At 36.8% G+C, this 21,364-nt stretch overlaps 2 protein-coding genes across 3 annotated transcripts; both read right to left on the reverse strand.

The window, feature by feature from the left end:
* Positions 1-1,955: 1,955 nt before the first annotated feature.
* LOC142611999 (uncharacterized) lies at positions 1,956-4,397 on the reverse strand. The gene has a single exon (XM_075784136.1). The coding sequence runs from the start codon at positions 4,395-4,397 to the stop codon at positions 1,956-1,958; it is 2,442 nt and encodes an 813-aa protein (XP_075640251.1).
* A 7,328-nt stretch (positions 4,398-11,725) lies between these two features.
* Positions 11,726-14,411, reverse strand: LOC142612989 (uncharacterized). 2 transcript variants are annotated; one of them, XM_075785166.1, is made up of 2 exons: positions 12,467-14,411; positions 12,180-12,321 (listed from the first exon to the last, which is right to left on the reverse strand). In XM_075785166.1, the coding sequence occupies exons 1-2, from the start codon at positions 14,343-14,345 to the stop codon at positions 12,311-12,313; spliced, it is 1,890 nt and encodes a 629-aa protein (XP_075641281.1). In that variant the 5' UTR covers positions 14,346-14,411; the 3' UTR covers positions 12,180-12,310. The 2 variants fall into 2 exon arrangements, with proteins under 2 accessions (XP_075641280.1, XP_075641281.1); XM_075785165.1 differs by having other exon boundaries at positions 11,726-14,406.
* Between the last annotated feature and the right edge of the window lie 6,953 nt (positions 14,412-21,364).

Here is a 21,364-nt window from a genome sequence, read left to right on the forward strand (position 1 = left end):
TTGCCATGAACTGTGGCCTAAATATGCTGACCCACCCAAACCGTCAATTTTGCGAAACCACAATTTTATACACCAATTTTTTTTTTTTTTTTTTTTTGAATTCTACTCTTTTATTAGATATGTTATGCGCCTGAAGCTACCTGCAATAATGTGGTACTTTGTTTCTTATGAATAAAAGGTTCATTTACTTGAAGGCAAACAAAATATTTGTATTGTGTATACACAACAAAATTATAGAGAGAAGAGCAGAAGCAAGGAAGAACGAGAGTAAACAAAGAGACAAACAAAGTATTAATTTTTGTATTATGTATTACAGAGAACCCTATGGAGGGTATATATAGGGACTCGGATGAGCCCTAGATGGGCTTTTCATCACAACAATTGGACCTCTTGGGCCATAAATTCAAATTATAAACTATTCTCTTTAATAATGTCATTTGCTTTGGTTGGATTTGACATCATAGATGTGATTTGGTTAAATTCAATACACTTCACTAAGCAAAAAAAGGTTTTAATTCCATGTTACGATGTGATTGACATTATGAAATTACTTTAATGTAAGATTATAATAATATAATATTACGGCGAACCAAATGCTGCTATCGGTATTTCAACACTCTTCTAATATGTGTAGGCTCAAACACATGAATCACACATGAATATAAGAGTGATATTGCATATTACACAAATATATTTCCTATATTCTGCATAGGGTCATGATCGTCGTGGGTCAGAAAAACATGCTACCGGACATTGTTCTGGTTTATTTATTTTTTTGATGAAAGGACATAGTTCTGGTATATATTTGCGAGTGTACCAATTGGATGACATATAGTACAGCTTTCTGAATCTGAGTGTCTTTTCTATTAAAATTCCATGAAATTGATCAAGTCCAACATATAACCCTTCTCCGTAGTATGGATCTCGAAAATCCAAACAATACAGCGACCAAGTAGAAACCGTATCATACAAGAATTAACAGAGATCAATCCCTACCAATGAAGAGGCAAAGGCTACTGCCAGGCTACTGAGTGTGTTTTAAGTGGATGTGGGTGCCTTTTCTTTGTAGTGCAGGGGCTTCTGAGGCTTTGTGTTTTCTTTTGTTTTTTTGGGGTCAATTGTTTTTGGAGGCTTCTGAGTCGTTCATGTATGTTGTGTTGTGGTTAACATACTCTTATCAATAAAGGTTTCTATCGTTTTGGTTTCCAAAAAAAAAAAAAAATCTTGCCTATCCTACTCAGTTATAAATCGTGAGCAATACTAGCAGAAGTTTATATAATTCTACTCAACGTGCACCAGTACATAATAGCGTTTTACAAAGAAATATGAAAAGGTCATATGTGTAAAGGATCATGGTTGATCATGGTGCTGCATCAGTTAACAGACAAGTTCAGTGCTGCTTAAACGACTTGTAGTTGATTAATAGATTTGTAAAACTGTATGTAGCTTTGCATAAGGCTTTGAGTATTAGTTAGTTACTCTGTTAGTCCACGTGTTTCTATTCTATTGGACACTAAACAATTCTATTAGGATAGAGTTTTGGCGCCTAATCAGTTGTGGTTAGTTAGCATATATAAGATGTATTACTTGTAATTTATTCAATACAATATATACAGAATTTCTCATTTGATATTTTCTTACTAGAATATTCTCTCTAAGAAACACAGTTTTCTTCAATATGAAATAATGGCTTCGATGGAACAAATATGCAAGGAGTATTATATAAAAAGATATATTGTCATTTATTTAGTAAAAATCCATTAATGAAGTACAGAATTCAGATAAGATATAGATTTGAAATTCAAATTAAATAGCAATAATATTATTCTCTCTCTCTCTCTCTCTCTCAGAATAGGAAAAAGAAAAAACCAATCAACACACCACAATAGTATTTAATAATACAATAATGTGAGGCTAGTAGAGAACAACAAACAATCCCTCTCAGTCACAACTGATCAGGATTCATCCGTCATCCACACTCCATGCTCGTCACAAGGGCAGAGTGTGATCCCAGGGCATTTGACTTTCTCCAAGTATTTCAATTGTGGAAAAGATTCCTTCATTTTTATCCAATTCATCTTCAAATCACGCAAATACTTCAAACGTAAAGTCTTCACTTCGGACCAGATTTTTGTGTCCAGATCCTCTAGAGTTGCGAGGTTTCCTCCTCTTATGTAGAGTTTTTTTAGGTGGGGCAAAGAATTAGGTGTCAACCACTTCGCTTTAGACATGGGGAAACACTGAAGATCCAGCTTCTCAAGTTCCTCTGGAAGTTTCGTCGATGTCGGGGTTGGGGATATGACTTTTGTTTCAGATGGTTTGGGTGGTAGTGATGATAATAGGAAGTGTAAACATTTGGGTGTTTGTTTGACTACATTTCCATTCTTCGGAACTTCTGTTTTAAGATCTGCTTTATTTGGCTCTGCTCCCCATGCTATTGTTAGCTTTCGAAGTGCGTTTTTACCAAGCTCTTGGAGAGCATGTAGATCCTCTTCTGCAGGGAATGCTTCACTACTTGCATTGATGGTCAGTTTCCTCAGCTTCTTCAATCCCTCCAATTCTTTTAAAGTACCCGAGTCTTTCCTTTGTGTATTACTAATGACAAACCCTTTAAGGACTACAAGTTCTGAGAGGGCCCCTAGCCCCTTGGGCATGCGAGCTAGCAAATAACAGTCAGAAAGATCCAAGTACCTGAGCTTCTTGAGTTTGGTTATCTCCTTTGAAAGCATCTCCAGATTGTGACACTCCTTGAGATCCAAGATCTCCAAATTGCTGTGCTTTCCTATGGAATCTGGAAGCTCAGTAATTCTAGAGACTCCTTGAAGGCTAAGAAACCTTAAATCTTCGCTATTCGTCAACCCTTTTAAGAATTCAATGCTCTCCACTTCAATGTGAGGTTTAGCTGACCCCAGCCAGCTTCCCAAACAAACAACTTTGGCAGATTTCATCTTGGATAACCAGTCCACCGCGCTTGGCTCTTTATTGATTGACTGTCCCATTTTTTTATCTTTCAGCTTTGATAGCCACGCCAATTCGAGATCAGGAAAAGGCTCATTAACATTGAATAATGTAACGATATTTCCCAGATAATCATCTGAAATCTGAGGTAGTGGTGACAACCCTTCAGCCGTAAAAGGTTTTGTCTCTAAAAACTGCTCATACTCCTCGGCCTGTAGCAAACACAGCCTGCCACACTGTGGGAGTAAGACATTCTCCACCACCTCCCGCTTCCCCATAGGTTCTATATAAGCCCAATGTCTCTGGTAAAGCACATTCCCCTTTTCATCATAATTAAAAAATCCAGCCTTCTTGGAAATCTGAATCACAGCAGAACGCACTAGAGGATGCATTTTATAGCTTTTAACATGCTTTCGCTGCTTTCGCTTTTTTGTAATAGCCTCGATTAAGCCTTTCTCTAGAAATTCCTCAAGAATGCGGGCAACGATTTTCTCAGGTTTGTCTTCAGTAACTGAAGCGTCCGACGAGGCCTCTTCTGCGTTTTTTCCATTAGTAACTGGAGCCAGCTTGTCCTCTCCCAATCCCCAATATACAAAGATCCTCCTCTTCACCACTGCATTTTCTGGGAAAACAGTAAAGCATGACAAAAGGAACATTTTTCTTTTATCAAGCCCGTAAAAAATCTGGTGAATTTCTTTGTAAAATGAGCTATTGATGAAACTAGCATTCTGGTGTACGTTACCCAACTCAGCAAGGACTGCACTGCCACCTTTAGACCCAGTGCTTGACGGTAAATCAGCACTCAGACTCAATTTCTCCATCAGTCCGTCAGGCGATGAAAACTGCTGCTTCAACTTCATAATTTCCTTGCTGATCTTAGGAATCCAGACTGGAGTTTTTGTTCCAGTACCAACGGTTGGTTTCTTTCTTTCACTGTCAACTACATCTTTTAATTTCTGTAAGTGAGTTTGTAATTCTTTCTGATTGTCACTTGCTGGAAAATTCTCAAGTATCTTTAAGTAACGTTCAATTTCGAGGAGATTTTTATTTAACTTCCCAACGTGTCTTTCATAGCTGTTGTCCTTTCCCCTACTGCTTGGTTCCTCCTCTTCCGTCTTCGTCTTCTTGCGACACAAATCCCAAATCCCAGGGCACATGCACTCCATCGGCTGCTCCATGTCATTGCCGTTGTTGATGGTAGCACTATTAATGGTGGGGGTGGTTTCAGGTGTGGGTTGTGCAAGTGCAACACGTTCTGTACTGTTATCAACATTGTTGTGGTGGTCAACCTCTTTATTGCTTTTGTTGAGGGAACTGGTTGCAGTGTCGCTGTTGTTGTTAGTGGTGGTTATAATGGTAGTAGTGTCAAGTGTGGTGGGTTGTACAACAGGGGTCGAGGTTTCTCCAGGATTTTTTTGTATTTCATTAGAGGAAGACATGGTTGGATTGATGGAGATGAAACAAAATGTTTTGGAAGGATATTATTGAGATTGAAAAAGTGTGGGCAAGCAACTTGTTAAGTTTGACTATCTATTTTGTGGGTTGCCAACTCTGTATTTCAGGCGCCAATCTCATGGACGTGAGTGACTAGAACAGTAGTTAATCATATAACATAAGAAATAAGAGTGGTCGTATATATTAAAAATAAATAGGAGTGGTGATAGCTATTTACAGTGTGTCATGTGTGTAGGATTAGTTAGGCAAACTATTCTCATTATAGAATTTGGTGTACCAGTTGCTCTAATAAATTTTTTGTAATTTAGTGCAGTAATTTGGTGCAATTACATCTTTTAAACTCAATTTTTATTATATAGTATAGGATAAGGAGAGAAAAAATAGTAAATTTTATTAAAAAAAAAGAATTTAAAAAAATTAAAAATAGTACTTTTTTATAAATAAATAAAATTCCTTTAATTTTAGATAGTTTTAAAGATTTATGATAGATGTTATTTATTTCAAAACTTATAAATAAACATAATATATACCTATAAATAAATAAATAAATAAGATATACTTAAAAATATATATTAATTAATTAACTGAGGTATCCCAATATGATTTTTTTTTAAAAATTTTAGTTTCTAAGAATTAATGTGTCATATATATCTTGTGTGTATATCCATGCTTTATAAAATAATACTAGAATTTCGGTTCATATGATGGTTCAAAGATGGAATGTAGAAAAAATTTACTACTATAACCTTTTGTAGCACAATTTTGTCACAACTCTAATGTGAATGATGGAGAAAAAATAATGGGTTCAATTGAAAGTAATAGACAACTAGTTATAGTGTTCCACAAAAGATAATTGTGAAAAATGTTGTTGTAATAAAGAGTGTGGTTTGAAAATTACTTGTGGGCCATAAAGCTAAAATGTAATCCACAATGACCACAACATGACGGGGCCACATGCTCCATCCGTCACAAGGGGATTTTTATTAGGAGTAGTGTCTGTAACACACATTTACACACTTGTGAAAAAACAATTGAAGCCCTGACTTGAGACTACAATTTTCATGTTGAAAATTGTTAAAAATTGACTTTTTTTTTTTATACATTAAAAATTGTGACTTCAATTCACTGTTTTAGTTTTTTTTTTTTTTTTCTGTGCGTATAAGTGTGTGTAATAACTTTTATCTTTTTTTATTAGTGTGAGGGTGAGGACAGTTTTATAACAATTTCACATCAAAGTCTAGGTAATAAATTGTTACTGATTTTTGTTTGGATTCACTACTATATTACTTTTTAATAATTAAGAGTTTGTGATTTGAAATTTAATAATTAAGAGTTTGTGCATAGCTTTATTCATATTTTTTGTATATATATATAAGTCATGCATTGTAAAGGGATTGCCACGTCAATCATACTTTCTAGAATTTTATATTCTTCTTGTTATCTTTAATTTATTGCTTTCCTACTTGCTATAAGCCATTGTTCTTTACTTTTCTTCAATTTGCAAGCAATCGAGTCTTTCTTTCGCAAAGGTTCGCTGTCTGGTTATGTATTCCTTACATGGCAATTGGAGTTCTTGTATAGTTTTAGGTTCTCAATTAAATACTAGACATTAGTTAATGATCTGCATTACTTCTTCTATTTGTAAGACAAAGAGCACTCTATGCGTGAAGGTGAATTATCTGCCGGTAGAGTATTCGTTACATGTTGTTTAGAGTTCTTTCCTAGCTTTATCTTCTTAATTTATGACTTTTCCATAGGTAATGTCTCGCTTTTACTTTTTCTTCAATCTACAAGCCAAGTCTCTTTGTGCTACTCGAAAACTATTCTTTACTTGGCAAATCGAGTTTCCTGGCTTTATCTTAGTTGATTACTCTGTTATATGAAAGCTAAATTCAATCTCTTGCTTTTACTTTCTCTTCAAAACCTGCAAGGTATCTCTCTTTTGTGCAAGGGAAAGATGTCTGTTGGTATTCTTTACTTTCTTTTACCTAAATGTTGGTATTCTTTACTTGGCGGTCGAAGTTTGGAATTATGCATTCAAATAAAACTTAATTTTTTGAAAAAAACTAAAACTAAAACTTAATTTCAATGTTTGTTTTTTTGAGTTGTAGTTCTCAATTATATTTGTAGATTTTGAATATTTCATACTTCATGTAATTTCTGGGGATTATCTACTGTTTATTACTACAATTGACCCCATGCATAACAAATAATTAAACTGCATCAATAATTTTTTTTTTAAACTGCAACAAATTAAGAAGTTGTACTTATTAGGATCTTTCTTCAAACATGAAAAGCCTTTTGGTCAAATATTACTGATCAGTGGTGGAGGGCTGTATCTGGAATAGTTTATGGAGGAATTGTGTGTCACTTTGTGAAGACATATATTAATTTGTTACGTTCTGCTTTAATTTTTTGCTTAAAAATTATGACTGATTAAGATATTTTGTATGCACTTTCTTTTTAAAGAGTTACACATGGTAATAGTTCATCAAAAACAAAAAGAGTCACACATGGCACTAGAGAATACAAACCTTTCATTTTTCTTCAATTTTGAAAGCAATCAATTCTGTTTGTGCAAAGTTTAGTTTTCTGGTAGAGTACTCTTCAATGATTTTTGCATTTGTTATTCTATTAAAATATTTTCTATGCATTTTTATTAAAGAAAACATTATTTGTGTACAAATATCAAGAAAAACACAATATAATTACGAGAAATTATATGTCCACAACATTTTTACAACAAATCCTAAGTGGCAAGTTGTTACTGGTTGTTATTGTTGGGACAAAAAAGTAATTTTAGTGTTAGATTCAAATTTGAACCTATAACAACTAACCACCTATGATTTGTTGTAAAATTGTTGTAAAAATGTTGTGGACGTAGCACCTCTCTATAATTACAGTGAATTTTTTTATAAGCAAACCAATGAGTTATTAATAAGTATGTTTTGTTCTTTAAAGTATGCGTTGCATCTCATAATTGAATATTAACCAATAAATTAACACCGGTTAACAAGACTATCATTATTCAAAAGATTTGCAAGACCGTCTCTTCATAAGTTACTTGGCATTTCGGAGTTCTTTGATCACTTTTATCTTCTTAATTGATGAGTACTTCCACCTATTTGCTTTGTCTTGCTTTTACTTTTTCTTCAATCTGCAAGGCAAGACCTTTGTGCTGCTTTAAAACTATTCTTTACTTGGTAATTAAGGTTTTTCTCATGGCCTTATCTTAGTTGATTATTTTCCTACGTGAAAGCTAAACTTTATTTTCTTTAAATATTCTCTTCAACTTGCAAGGCATATCTCTTTTGTGCGATTGGGAGATGTCTACTGCTATTCTTTACTTGGCACTAGGGCAGCTCCACATTGAGTCCAAAGTAGTCACAGAGCCATACTACAATCTATAAAATACGACTATACGAGGGCTATAGTGGCGCTTGTAAAACGTCGCTATAAATCTGAAAACACCGCTATATGTCCACACTGACTTGGAAAAAAGATATTTATTATATTTAAATTTTTTTATTCTTTTATATTTTAAAAAAAAATTTGTGACCACCCTAATTTTTTCTAGGTCCAACGCAATTAAATTTTTGACAAAATATAGCAATAAACTTGATTGTAGACTAAGGCTATAATTTCACTCAATATTTTTTTATTAGATGTGAATTTTGACAACTCTATCAATAGAATACATTTTTTTCCTATATCCTTCTCCATAATTGCAAAATTTCAAGAAGATTAAAAATTAATAGCTATATATGTCATCAATCAAATATTTAAATTTCGAGCTTTTGTAGTCTAAAATCATACATAAAAAATAAATTTAATGACAAATAGTAAACAAAGTCCGATTAGTATGAAATTTTGACACGTGTTTTAAGAAGATAAAGAACATGTAATTCAACAGTTATATTTTCAAAATATGTAACCGTGTTAATTTGTTTAGTGGCAATTATAGCCTTATGTTACAACTAACCTTGTAAATAAATTTTTTCCTTAAATTTTAATTCACTTAACAATATATTAGGTTCTTATAAAAATAAAAACAAAAAGCTCAAAAAAAAATTCTATTGAACTAAAATTTTGAAAGAGATATAGCATGCAGTATTAATAATGAGATTATCATGCAACGATTTCAAAAGAGGAAATTGTAAGAATTTATGCATTTGATTTTTTTTTTTTTGGTCGTCAATATATGAAATTCTCTTTTTATTAGATTTTATATAATTTAAATATTTAAATGACCACCCTGAAAAAGAATTTTGAAGTCGCCACTGGCTGTTGGGGTTTAGAAACAATATATATCGCTTTTATTGTTTCAATTATAAAGAAAAAATATTTATAGTTTTCTTTCTATAGCAAAAAAAAAAAAAAAAATTACATTAAGTCTCTGTTTACCTAACTCAAAACAAATATTTCTTTTATTAAGTAAATCTGTGAAGTGTGAACAATATTTTAAATTATATTAATCTTAATAAAGAAAAATTTTCAATAAAATAATCAAATTTTTTGGTTAATAAAATTGAATTGCACAATTAGAGTAAAAAAGATATATTTTCTCTTTAAAAAAAGGTTTTAGTAATCGTGAAAGTAATGAAAAATATAATAATAATAATAAAAGGTCAATTAATTTTAGATAACTTAGATAAAAAATATCAATTTTACATACCTAAATATGTACAAGCTAATACAAGAAAAACATATCAATAATAAAAAATAGACGAAGTTGTTCCCCCTCCTTAAATCAATATACTATACTATGCGCACAGTTACTTTTTGGGAAACAAACTTCGCATACACTTTGTTTTAATAAGTTTAATGACAAGGAAAAGTACTAAAAGCTGAAACATTAAATCACTATCATATATAGCTCCCTTCAGAATGAAAAGTCACTATTAGTAGTTAAAAATCTAACGATTTAATGACATTAACTGATCTCACTTATAATAAGAAAAACCAGACCATAGTGCCCTGCCCTTAGACGTGGCAAAACAGGCGGGGCGGGGCGGGTCGGGTCGGGTTTAGATCCAGTCAATTGGGTCGCGGGTCAAAACGGATTATTTTTAAACAGGTCAATCGGATTGTGGGTCGGGTTGAGTTGACCCGTATTTTTCAAACAATTTTTTTTTTTTGTTGAAATATAGATGCAATCTATCAATTATTTATGAGTTCCTTAATTGTAATTAGATTCTCACTGATGATACTGTTACCACTTACCAATGACCACTAAACTCACTGATAATACTGTTACCACTTACCAATTACCATTAAACACTTAATACCCAAATTTGGTGCAACTCTTGTTCCAGCTTTCTAGAAGCTAATTTTGGTATAATTTTCGATTTGTTTAAAGTAGGAAGAGAAAATTAAGTGGTAAGTAAAAAATGACAAACTATAATGGAGTACATAACATATTAAGTAAAAAAAAAAGTCAATAAATATTTTATAAGAATTACACCTCAATCTCAATCTACTCAACGTTGGTAGATGTGGCAAAATGGGCGGGTCGAGTCAGGTTCGAGTCAAATCGATTAGGTTTGCGAGTCAATCGGGTCGGGTCAAAAAATTCTGACCCTTTTTACCATGTCTACCTGCCCTTAACTCCCCCTTCGCGTATTGGTCAATCAAATGATTGTGGTCTATTAACCAAAAGAAAAAGATATTTGGGGACCATTAGGTAAATTTATATATGACTAAAAATTCAGCAAATCAATCGGTTCATCCAAATAGTGTGTGTGATTTTAAATTAAATTTTATATATTGAAAAGTTTGAATTAAGGTGTTGGCGTATGAGTGTATTCTCTTATCTCATCCCCCTTTCCCTATATATATATGTGTGTGTGTGTGTTTGTTTCTAAAAAAAAAAAAAAAAAAAGATACTTAGTGTTACTAAGTTGTCCCACATCGGTAAGGTGTAATATTGAGAAGGGGTTTATCACTTACTCCGCGACACTAACTACCGCATACAGTTTTGATGTTGGCGTGTGAGTGTATTCCCTTATCTCACCCCACTTCCTTTATATATATATATATATATATATATATATATATATATGTGTGTGTGTGTGTGTGTGTGTGTGTGTGTTTGTTTATTAAAGAAAAAAAAAATTGCTAAATGAGTCATTATTAATTAACTAAAACTAAGTAAAAAAAAAAAACATATAAATTGCACGTGCCACTTATCAGGGCATGATTAAAAGACACCGACGACATATAAATACCATATGTTATATTTTACTGCCAATATATATATATATATATAGATATATATATGTATATGATGGCATATATTTTAAAACGTATTTGTCTATTAGGATTTTTTAAAATTATTTTGTAAGTTCCTTTTTTGGGCCAAAATTTCTATAGGTGATTTATATGGAAACATTTTGGTTACAAACTTATATGAATTTTCATTTTTTTTTTTTGTAAATAATAACTCTTTTTTTTTTTTTTTGAGGGGAGGGGACAAATTGATATGATTTGGAAAGCTTATGATTTTAGTTATTTTTAGAATTATGATTTATTTTGAAACTATCCCAAACTATAGATTGATTTGATGAATAATGTATTTACCCTTAAAAATTTTAAGGGTAAATTATACTCACACTCCTCCTTAAGTATAGCAAAAATTAAATTCGTAAAACCTGATTTTCAAAAAACACACTCTACCCCTTAATGGTCAAAACAATTTGACACTTTGTCCTAGTAGTGGCAGTGTCATTTCTTGAAAATTGGGTATGGCAAATTTAATTCCACTACCTCGCGAATGTTTGTAGAGACCCAACCAAAAGACCTTTTAAGTGGGTTGAAATAAGGGAGAACCAAATACTAGTCTGTCTCTCCTCAACCCACCAATATGGTTGGGATTGCAGTTTAGGACATGGATTGCTGCACTAGCTGAAATTAATTATGGGTTGAAAATTGTATCAGTATGATGAAAAAATCGAGTTTGATCTTGATAGTTTTAGGGGATACCTTGATTAATTACACAGTTGAATCTCGCAGTCTCTTAACCCTGGACTTGTTTATTGTTATTGTTTGTTTCATTCGTTTTGCTTTTTTGTCATCCTTCGCCAAGGTGATTTGGTGAAATATAATTTCAAGCCTCAGTTTACTTACAATTTTTTCCTCCCCCAAAATTAAAGCAACGTCAGATAATATAAGGCAATCGCTAGAAAATCAATGAAGAAAAAAAAATTATATATATATATATATATGTGTGTGTGTGTGTGTATATGTGTGTAGCAAAGCACTTCCGAAGTTATAATGGCAGGATGAGAATTTAGATTAGATACATCAGATTCAATGCACAGTGTTACAATCAACTTTATTTCTCATAGATAGATAACTCGGGACATATTAAAAAATGAAAAAGGCACAAAGAAGAATACAACAGTACTAATGAAACAATACTGACAACAGACGATCGAATGAGTTTCACATAATGGTACGTACAATCCAATTAATTTATTTCTGACAGCAGGTAATTAAATTAACACTACGAATATAAATCTAATAGAACAGTACTGATTGAACAACAACTACTTACCCACAATAAGTTTTGCTCTAGCATGGCCCTCATTGATTTGGAACTGCTCGCCGATGCCAAAATGAGCCATGAGTAACCAAACAAAAGAAATAAGCTGTCCACCTTTACTTACTTCCTTTGCATGGGTAGCTGGTCTGCAATGACTAGCGGCATATGACAACATTTCCGCCCATACTTTGCTTATTATCTCCCATTTCTTATCACGCTCCAGTTTTTTCAGTTCTTTGGCCAGCATACATGCATCAAACAGTACAGATTTGCTTCTATCTCCCTTGACATAAACAGGTCTAACTTCTGTATCCACGTCAAAGATGGCGTCACAGGCTTCTTTGAGACTTTTTTTTATCCCCCTTCTGCTAAGGAAATTTACAGTTTCAGCACAGGTATCCCTATATCTTAGTTGCCCTATTCCAGCCACCGCTGACATCATGTCAGGCTGCTTCACTAAAAGATATATCATGTAATCTGAGAAAAGTTTGCTATAAACACAGTACTCACCATCACTGGCTCCTTCAAGGACCGTTTCGCCTTGGGGTTTTAGACAGCAGATCAGTTTAGTAGCAACCTTCCGCAACCAATTGCCATCTTTTTTGTCTCCATGCCCAGCATCTTTTTGGGTTTCCTGAAAGCAGAGTTCAGTAGCAACGTGCCACAACAGAAGACTCTCATCATAGGCAACGTTTTCGATATACTCCTCTGTTATTTTTGTTATTGTTTTTTGATGCTGCTCTTCGATTTCGAAAGTGCCTTCTAGGATAGCATAAGCACCTCTAGCTGAGCATATCTTCTTGGTAGTTTCTGCATCATCTGCGGCGTCTCTGGATTTCTCTAGCAACTCATCAAAGATAAATTCCCATAGCTTTTTAGGGAGTTTTTTTGTTGGAATTGGATCTCCACAGGAGCATTCATTTACAAGGTTCCTAATACCGTATTTATCGATGATTTTATCGATCCAACGGTTAAAAGGCCCTTTGTCTGCATATGGACGTTGCTTCAGGCAATAAACTATCAGATTAAAACATGACACGGATTCAGACCACCTGCGAAGCAAACGTCGCGTATTCAATACTTCAATTTTTTCAGATCCAGAGACATCACTCCACCTCCACCTTATCTTCTTTACGTCAAGAAATTTTTCGGCAAGATACAAATAGCACTTTCCAAATAGCCAATTGGCCCAATTGGTATGGATAGAAGCAATAGTCCAATCAGAGAAAAAGAGCATGATGAGAGCAATTAGATCCAGGAATATGGCACCATATAGCAAAGTGTAGGTGACCTGGACATCCATGTCCACGAAACCATGCTTGTCCAAGGAATAGAAGAATCCAAAGGCCACCAAAACGAAAAGAATGGATATACACCGGAATATGTACCCCACCACACTATGCACCACAACCACCTTGGTATAGAAAGCTTCATAGATGAAGTTGAGTTCTAACTCTATCACTTTGAGCGCCTCTTCTGCAGTTCTTATCTGGAAAAAATTTCGGCTTTCATTGCGCTCACGGAAGCTGAAGATAAGGTCAACGATGAGTCCCTTGAATGTTTTGAAGTAGCGGTGAGCATATATCACCACTTCAACATCGGTTAATCTTCCTTCTTTCACATTAGCTTTAAGCTTTGATTCTTTACCTGGCTCTGGTGTCATTTCTATATGTGTTGGTAGTCCAGCTTCTTTCTTTGAAGAGTATTCCTCCATGAGCTTAGCATAGTTGGGCCCCGGATCAGGTTCTTTAAGCATGGAATCTCGGAACCTATTCAAGCTTGCAAGAAACAAGGCCAATGTCCGCTCAAGATACTTGATGATTCCTGCCCCAAACATCAACAATGTTGGGATCCATAGCTTGTTTTTTGGGAGTGTGAGCCAGAAGACGTATACAGTCGCCGCAAGTTGGACGATGAGGCTGAAAAAGTGCCTACGCCACAGCTCATTATCCTCAAGGGCAAATGCAGTTATAGTGTCTGGTCCACCCAAGTGTACCAAAAGGAAGGGAGCCCAAAATGCTAAAAGGTCAATATTATTATTGCTGGACAATGCGTCTCCCTGCTTATCACCACCGCAACTAGTGACTTTGGCTTTACCACTGGAGAAGAAGTAGTGTCCAACACTACTAACAAACTTTTCCTTATCACAGGGATTAGTAGAGTCTTTGCCACCGTTAGAGATGTGTCCAACGGCAAAGCTTGCTGCCCAGTCAGCCAGCAAGTAAGATACCCAGATGAACAAGATCGCTATTCTGTTTGTCGTGCGTTTTCTTAACGGAGCAAGCAGTATCAAAATGACCTGGAGTGTCAGACTTAAGAGAACTACCGCCTTGATATTCCATGAGTCCCATAGATTCTTCACAGCGTTTGTTAAACTTAGAAAATTCATATTGATATAGCCTCTCTTTGCTTTTTTTTTTTTTTTTTTCCTCACTCCGGCTAAAAGAAAACGCTGTAATTTTACAACTGCTAACGGTGGCAAGCAGAATGCAATGTGAACAACATGTGTGTAACATCTATATATATACAATTCGCACAACCGCGTGGCGTCGTGATGCACGAGGATCAATATATAATTATTTTATGATTTGGTCAAATTTTCCTAAATATAAAATATTAGAAGTGGAAAATTCTTAGGTAGTCCCAGAGTATAGTGAAATGGTGCTCCCTCCTTTCACATTTATGGTGGATTCTATCATGAATTTAATGAGCGGACCTCACCATGAATGTGAGAAGAGAGAGTACCATTTTTCGTACTCCGGGAGTATCTAAGAATTACTCATTAGAAGTACGTTTTTTAAGAAAAAAAAAAAAGTGGACTTATTTAACATCTTCTCTTCTAAGTTTCTCCGTCTTTTTCTTTTCCAAAAAAAAAAAGTTTCTCCCTCTTTGAGTCTTTTCTTTTTTGCTTTCTTGATTCTATATATAATAATCGCCCCTTATATTTATCGAGTCTCAAGTCCTTCAAATATTTTCTATGTTTCTCTGTCCTACAGATGTATATTTCTTACTATTATTTTTTTTTTAATCTTAGTTACTCTTTATTTTTGCATCTTTAGGCGTGTCCGGTCAGTATTGTTTCTTTTTTAGATGGGCCATATATATTATTCTAACTTGTGTCATGGTAAATTATGCTTTTGTAGATTTTCTTCCATATAATTTGAACTTTCTAAGCTTCAAATTTATTATTTTTGTGCATTCTAAATTTCTCATTCTCTAAGCAAGATTATCATGATAATTAAAGTCCATCATCAAATTGTAATATTAACTTAATTAAAATGAATATCAAAGGAATAAGTGATAAACTTTGTAATAATCATATTACTCAAACATTTGCAAGGCATATTTAAATACTAACCATTCATAACGAAATACATAAAAACTTGAATTCCTACTTCCAAAAAAAAAAAATGAATACTAAATATTAACTCAAACTAAAACTAGGCCAAAGCCATGAGAGAGACAATGATGGGGGAATTAAGAAACAAAACACCAAATCAGGCCAACCTAAAACAGAGATACAAGAAAGAATTTTTTATTTATTTTAAATCAACCAAAAGAAAGAAGAGAATCATAAAAAGAAAGAGCGTAATCACTTTTTTATGGGCAAAACATGAAATGAATGGGAGAGAGGTGTGCAAGGGAAGTAGTAGTTGCAAATTTATAGAAAAGAAGATTTGAAGAAGAAGATTCAAAAAGGAAGAGAAATGGTTGAAAGAAGAATAGCAGTAAGGTACTGGGAAATAATGGGGAGAAGAAAAACCAAAAAGAGGGAGAAAGGGTTTGCAATAGGTGGCTAACGTGGCACAATTGTAGATTAGAAATATTAATTGCAAATCTTCCAATTACTACAAAATTAGTAGACATAACAACCCATGTTAGAACAATGCTTTACTTATTAAAATTTATTACATAAAATTCACAAACTGATATATTAACTTTTAATCCATAACTTGCCCCAACCTCCTTTAAAAGTTACCATGACTTTTAAGTGGGATGGTGGTGTACCTTTGTGTTAGAACCATTTTCCCTTTCCTTTGTGTGTGTGTTTGTTTCTCAAAAAAAAGAATGGGTAATTGTCCCACATTACTTAAGAGAGTGTGTTATGTGTAGTATAATTTGTCTCACCCTCCCTTAAAAGTTATCATGGTTTTTGAGTGAAGTTGTGGTGTGGTGTGTCTTTGTATTAGAACCCATTTACCTCTCCCTTGTGTGTGTGTGTTTGTTTCTCAAAAAAAAAGAATGGGTAATTGTCTCACATTACTTAAGAGAGTGTGATGTGTGCAGTATAACTTGCCACACCCTTCCTTAAAAGTTACCATGACTTTTGAGTTGAGTTGTGGTGTGGTGTGGTGTGCCTTTGTGTTAGAATCCCTTTCCCTCTCCCTTGTGTGTGTATTTGTTTCTCAAAAAAAAAAAAGGGTAATTGTCTCACATTGCTTAAGAGAGTGTGTTGTATGCTGTATAACTTGCCACACCCTCCCTTAAAAGTTACCATGGCTTTTGAGTGGAGTTGTGGTGTGGTGTGCTTTTGTGTTAGAATCCCTTTTTCCTCTCCCTTGTGTGTGTATTTTTGTTTCTCAAAAAAAAAAAAAAAAAGGGTAATTGTCTCACATTACTTAAGAGAGTGTGTTATGTGCAATATAACTTGTCACACCCTCCTTTAAAAGTTACTACGGCTTTTGAGTGGAGTTGTGGTGTACTTTTGTGTTAGAACCCTTTTCTCTCTCCCTTGTGTATGTGTGTTTGTTTCTCAAAAAAAAAAAAAAAATTAATCACACATAAAAGTGTAATTATGAAACTTATTCATTAGACCGATGTGCTAAGGATAGTACACTTTTACTAAACTAGTATGTAACTCATACTACCGTATGGAAATTGATATAATTTAATAAAACAATGGAAATAAATATATTGCATTTTATTATTTAAGTGATACTATTGGTTTTGTTATTAATTTATTTATTTATTAATCATGAGTTTTGTGGGGAGTAAAAAGACCCCGATGGGTATATGGGCCTCTGGGCCATGCTAAGGAAGGCCGACCTGCTCCTGGGTTTAGAACTTGTTAGTACTGTGGGTCGGCCCATACGCCGAGGATCCGAGAGTATAGCCGAGGATGATTTTTCCCCTCGGACGGACATCGGAGATTCCGGGACTTCATTGTAAAGGTTAGGGAATGACACAGTCAAGACCAATGGTTAAAAGGGGTAAACTCTTGAATGTCCTAGAAGCACCGATGTCAGAGAAATACCGAAGATAAAGGCTGCCACCTCCACATTAAAGACCCTGCACCTACCACCCTGGCCGCATTAATGAGGAAGTGACACCTGAATAGTGGAAGAGAAACTTCTGGTTATTATTCAAAGGCACTGAGAAAAGAAATATCTAGGCTAAGGGGGAGTTGGGGCAACACGTGTACAAAGTATCAAAAAGAAGAGTATTTAAGGAGCAACCTAAAACAGAAATGAGGGAGACTTTTTTGTAATCTAAAAAAGGAAAAAAGAAAAAAAGAAAGAAAGTGATAATATAAGAACAACTCTTGGCTTACGTCCGAGGAGGTTGATTTACAATATTCCTTATTGTCTCCAAGTGTTTATAGTCTTTGACTTGTCATTTAATCCTCAAATACTTCTAACCTGGGTTTCAAGCCCACACTCTACAAATTCATATTGTTTAAGGCTCATTGGGCCTGAGCCCATAACTGTTCTTGGGGCCAGGTGCAATTGTGCGCTTACAATTGGCGCCGTCTGTGGGAAATCTAGTCTAGAAGAGGTAGGGATATTATGGCAGGCTTAGGCTCTTACCATGCAGAGTCACAGGGATCACAACCGGAGGACCATTTCGAACTTCTTGAACGTCGAAGGGATCGTGAAGGGAGTGTCCATACAGAATACCCCGGCGCTAGCCATACTCATGGCGGGGGTAGCACCACCCATGAGGAGGGTTCTAAATCCATGCAAAAGGAAATTAATCGTTTGAAGAGGAAGTTACGCCGTGCTAAACGCAAGTTTTCACCGTCCTCGTCTAATCCTTCCTCTGAGGAGGATAGGGGAGATGGCTACAGCTCGAGGTCGTGCTCCCCCACCAGTGCAACGTCCTCCGGTGAGGAAAACGACCAGCCAACTCGCAGACGTAGGAAGCTTCATTCTAGGGGCTTAGGCAACGACGCTATGAGTAGGGCGTTGCACCAACTCTCTAAGTCTCCATTCACACGGAGGATTGAAAAAGGAAGGCTTCCCAGGAGGTTTACCCAGCCCACCTTTACCATCTACAATGGCCGGACTGATCCGGTGGAGCACGTGAGTCACTTCAACCAGAGGATGGCAGTGCACTCTCACAACGAGACTCTGATGTGTAAGGTTTTCCCCTCCAGCTTGGGACCTGTGGCTATGAGATGGTTTAACGGTCTCAAATTGGGGTCTGTAGGTTCATTCGGAGAGTTAACTAGGGCATTCGCTTCGCGGTTTATTACGTGTAGCAGAGTCCCTCGGCCATTGGACTCGCTGCTATCCATGGCCATGAAGGAAGGGGAGACGCTGAAAGCATACTCCGACCAATACTGGGAAATGTTTAATGAAATAGATGGTGATTTTGATGAGGTGGCGCTTAATACTTTTAAGGTAGGTCTTCCTACTGACCACGACCTAAGAAAGTCTTTGACTAAAAAGCCCGTCTGCAGCGTACGTCGCCTTATGGATCGTATTGATGAGTATAAAAGGGTAGAGGAAGACTAGCAGCAGGGGAAGGGAAAGGAGAAGGTTATCCCGCAGGAGAGAAGGGATTTCAGGTCGGACAGATACCACAACAACAAGCCGAGGAGGGATTACTTCGGGCAATCCGGCTCGGTAGCACCTCAGGTTGTAAATACTGTGTTCCGAGAACCAGTGCATCAGTTACTGGAGAAAGTTTGTAAAGAGTCCTTCTTCAGATGACCCAGTAAGATGGCAGGGGACCCTGCGAAAAGAAATCAAAACCTCTTTTGTCAGTACCATCAGGATGTGGGCCACACTACCGAGAACTGTCGGACCTTGTGGAACCATCTGGAGCAGCTCGTCAGTGAGGGAAAGTTGAAGCAGCACTTGTGTCAGCCCGCTGGGCAGGTCAGTCAAGTTGGCTCGAATAACCAGAGGAACAATTCATCTCGGCCAGCATTAGGAATAATTAATGTTATCTTCGCTGCACCTGGTAGAACCGGCTCAGATCCCACTAGAGTGATGGCGGTTTCCCATCCTCAGGCCGAGGACGTGGGTAGCGGGCCGAAGAGGTTGAAGGGCACTTTGCCCGTTCTAGGTTTCTCCGAGGAGGATAAGGTAGGGACCATCCAGCCCCATGACGATGCTCTTGTGGTCACCCTCAGGATAGGGAATTATGATGTGAGAAGGGTGATGATAGACCAGGGCAGCGGTGCAGATATCATGTACCCTGATCTATTCAAGGGGTTAAGGTTGAAGTTGGAAGATCTTACTCCTTATGATTCGCCGCTCATAAGTTTTGAGGGGAGAGCCGTTGTGCCGAAGGGACAGATTCGTTTGCCCGTTCAATCCGGCTCAGAAACAGTTGAGGTGGACTTTATTGTGGTTGACGCGTACTCTCCATATACGACCATCCTTGCCAGGCCATGGCTGCATGCTCTTGGAGCTGTCTCCTCTACCTTGCATGTCAAAGTTAAATTTCCCTCAGGGGAATGTGTTGAAGAGGTCCTCGGCAGCCAATCGGTAGCCAGGCAATGCATATCGGCTGCTGTCCTGCATCAGACGGAGGCCGAATCTTCGGCTCTGGTCACCAAAGATTTATAGCAATTAACTGCTCCCGGTTCGTCTGGGATGGCGACAGGGGAGGAGACATATTGTGAGGAGTTGGAGAAGTTTCCAGTAGCCTATGACCCAGAGAGATTCTTCCAAGTCGGTGTACTTTTGCCACACCAAGAGAAGATGGAATTGTTAGAATTCTTGAAGGACAATGTTGATGTTTTTGCGTGGGATCCTTATGAAGCTCTAGGCGTTGATCCGAGCTTCATTTGTCATCACTTAAATGTCAATCCAGCTATCGTTCCGAGAAGGCAGCCACCTCGGCAATCCTCCAGGGAACATTCCGAGGCTGTGAAGGAAGAGGTTCTTAAGCTTAAAAGGGCTGGTGCTATCAAAGAGGTTTTCTACCCCGAGTGGTTGGCCCATATGGTTGTTGTGAAAAAGAAGAATGGAACGTGGAGGGTATGTGTAGACTTCACTGATCTGAACAAGGCCTGTCCTAAAGATTCGTTCCCAATGCCACGTATTGATCAACTGGTGGATGCCACTGTCGGACATCCTCGGATGAGTTTTTTGGACGCCTTCCAGGGTTACCGCCAGATTCCCTTAGCATTAGAGGACCAGGAGAAAACTGCCTTCATTACACCGACGGGGAATTATCATTATAAGGTCATGCCATTCGGCTTGAAGAATGCTGGGGCTACCTATCAAAGGATGATGACCAGAATGTTCGAACAGCAGATGGGGAAAACCATTGAAGTATATGTCGATGACATGGTGGTGAAAAGCAAAACAATACCCTCACACGTGAAAGATCTGGCCGACACTTTTCAGATACTGAGAAAGTACAAGTTGCGCCTCAACGCCTCAAAGTGCTCTTTCGGCGTGGGGTCTGGAAAGTTCTTGGGATATATGATTACTCATAGAGGCATAGAGGTAAATCCGGTGCAGGTGAAGGCTATTCAGGACTTGCAGTCTCTTCGGAACCCAAAAGAAATCCAGAAGCTAACGGGAATGATTGCTGCCTTGAATAGATTCATATCTCGGTCAGCTGACCGGTGTCGTCCTTTCTTCCAACTGTTGAATAAGTGGAAAGGGTTTCAATGGACCGAGGACTGCGAGTTAGCTTTTCAACAGCTCAAGCAATATCTTTCTCGGCCACCCATTCTGTCTCGTCCGGAGGCACATGAGATTTTGTTTGCTTATCTGGCAGTGGCCGTCCACGCGGTCAGCTTGGTCCTGATAAGAGATGATGACGGGGTGCAAAGACCGGTATATTATGTTAGTAAGTCTTTAGGTGATGCCGAAGTGCGTTATCAACCTTTAGAAAAAGCGCTACTGGCCGTGGTTCATGCCACGCAAAAGCTTCCCCACTATTTTCAGTCTCACACAGTGGTTGTTCTGACTCAATTGCCTCTCAAGGCAGTGCTGCGTAGCGCCGACTACTCTAGGAGGATAGCAAAGTGGGGGACCATGTTGGGGGCTTTTGATGTTAAATACAAGCCTCGCACCTCGGTGAAGGGCCAGGTCCTCGCTGACCTGGTGGCGGAATTTACCGAGCCATTGCTGGAAGAAACTCTGAAAGAGGCCCACATGGGTGAAAAATCAGTTGGGGTAATCACAGCTGCGGTGTCTCCGATTTGGGAAGTGTATATGG

The sequence above is a fragment of the Castanea sativa genome, chromosome 10 (assembly GCF_040712315.1).
Source record: "Castanea sativa cultivar Marrone di Chiusa Pesio chromosome 10, ASM4071231v1".
Taxonomy (NCBI): Eukaryota; Viridiplantae; Streptophyta; class Magnoliopsida; order Fagales; family Fagaceae; genus Castanea; species Castanea sativa.

Bases quoted from the DNA above. Each gene is read 5' to 3' on its own strand.
- LOC142611999 (XM_075784136.1), bottom strand. From the start codon at position 4,397: ATGTCTTCCTCTAATGAAATACAAAAAAATCCTGGAGAAACCTCGACC.
- LOC142612989 (XM_075785165.1), bottom strand. From the start codon at position 14,345: ATGAATTTTCTAAGTTTAACAAACGCTGTGAAGAATCTATGGGACTCA.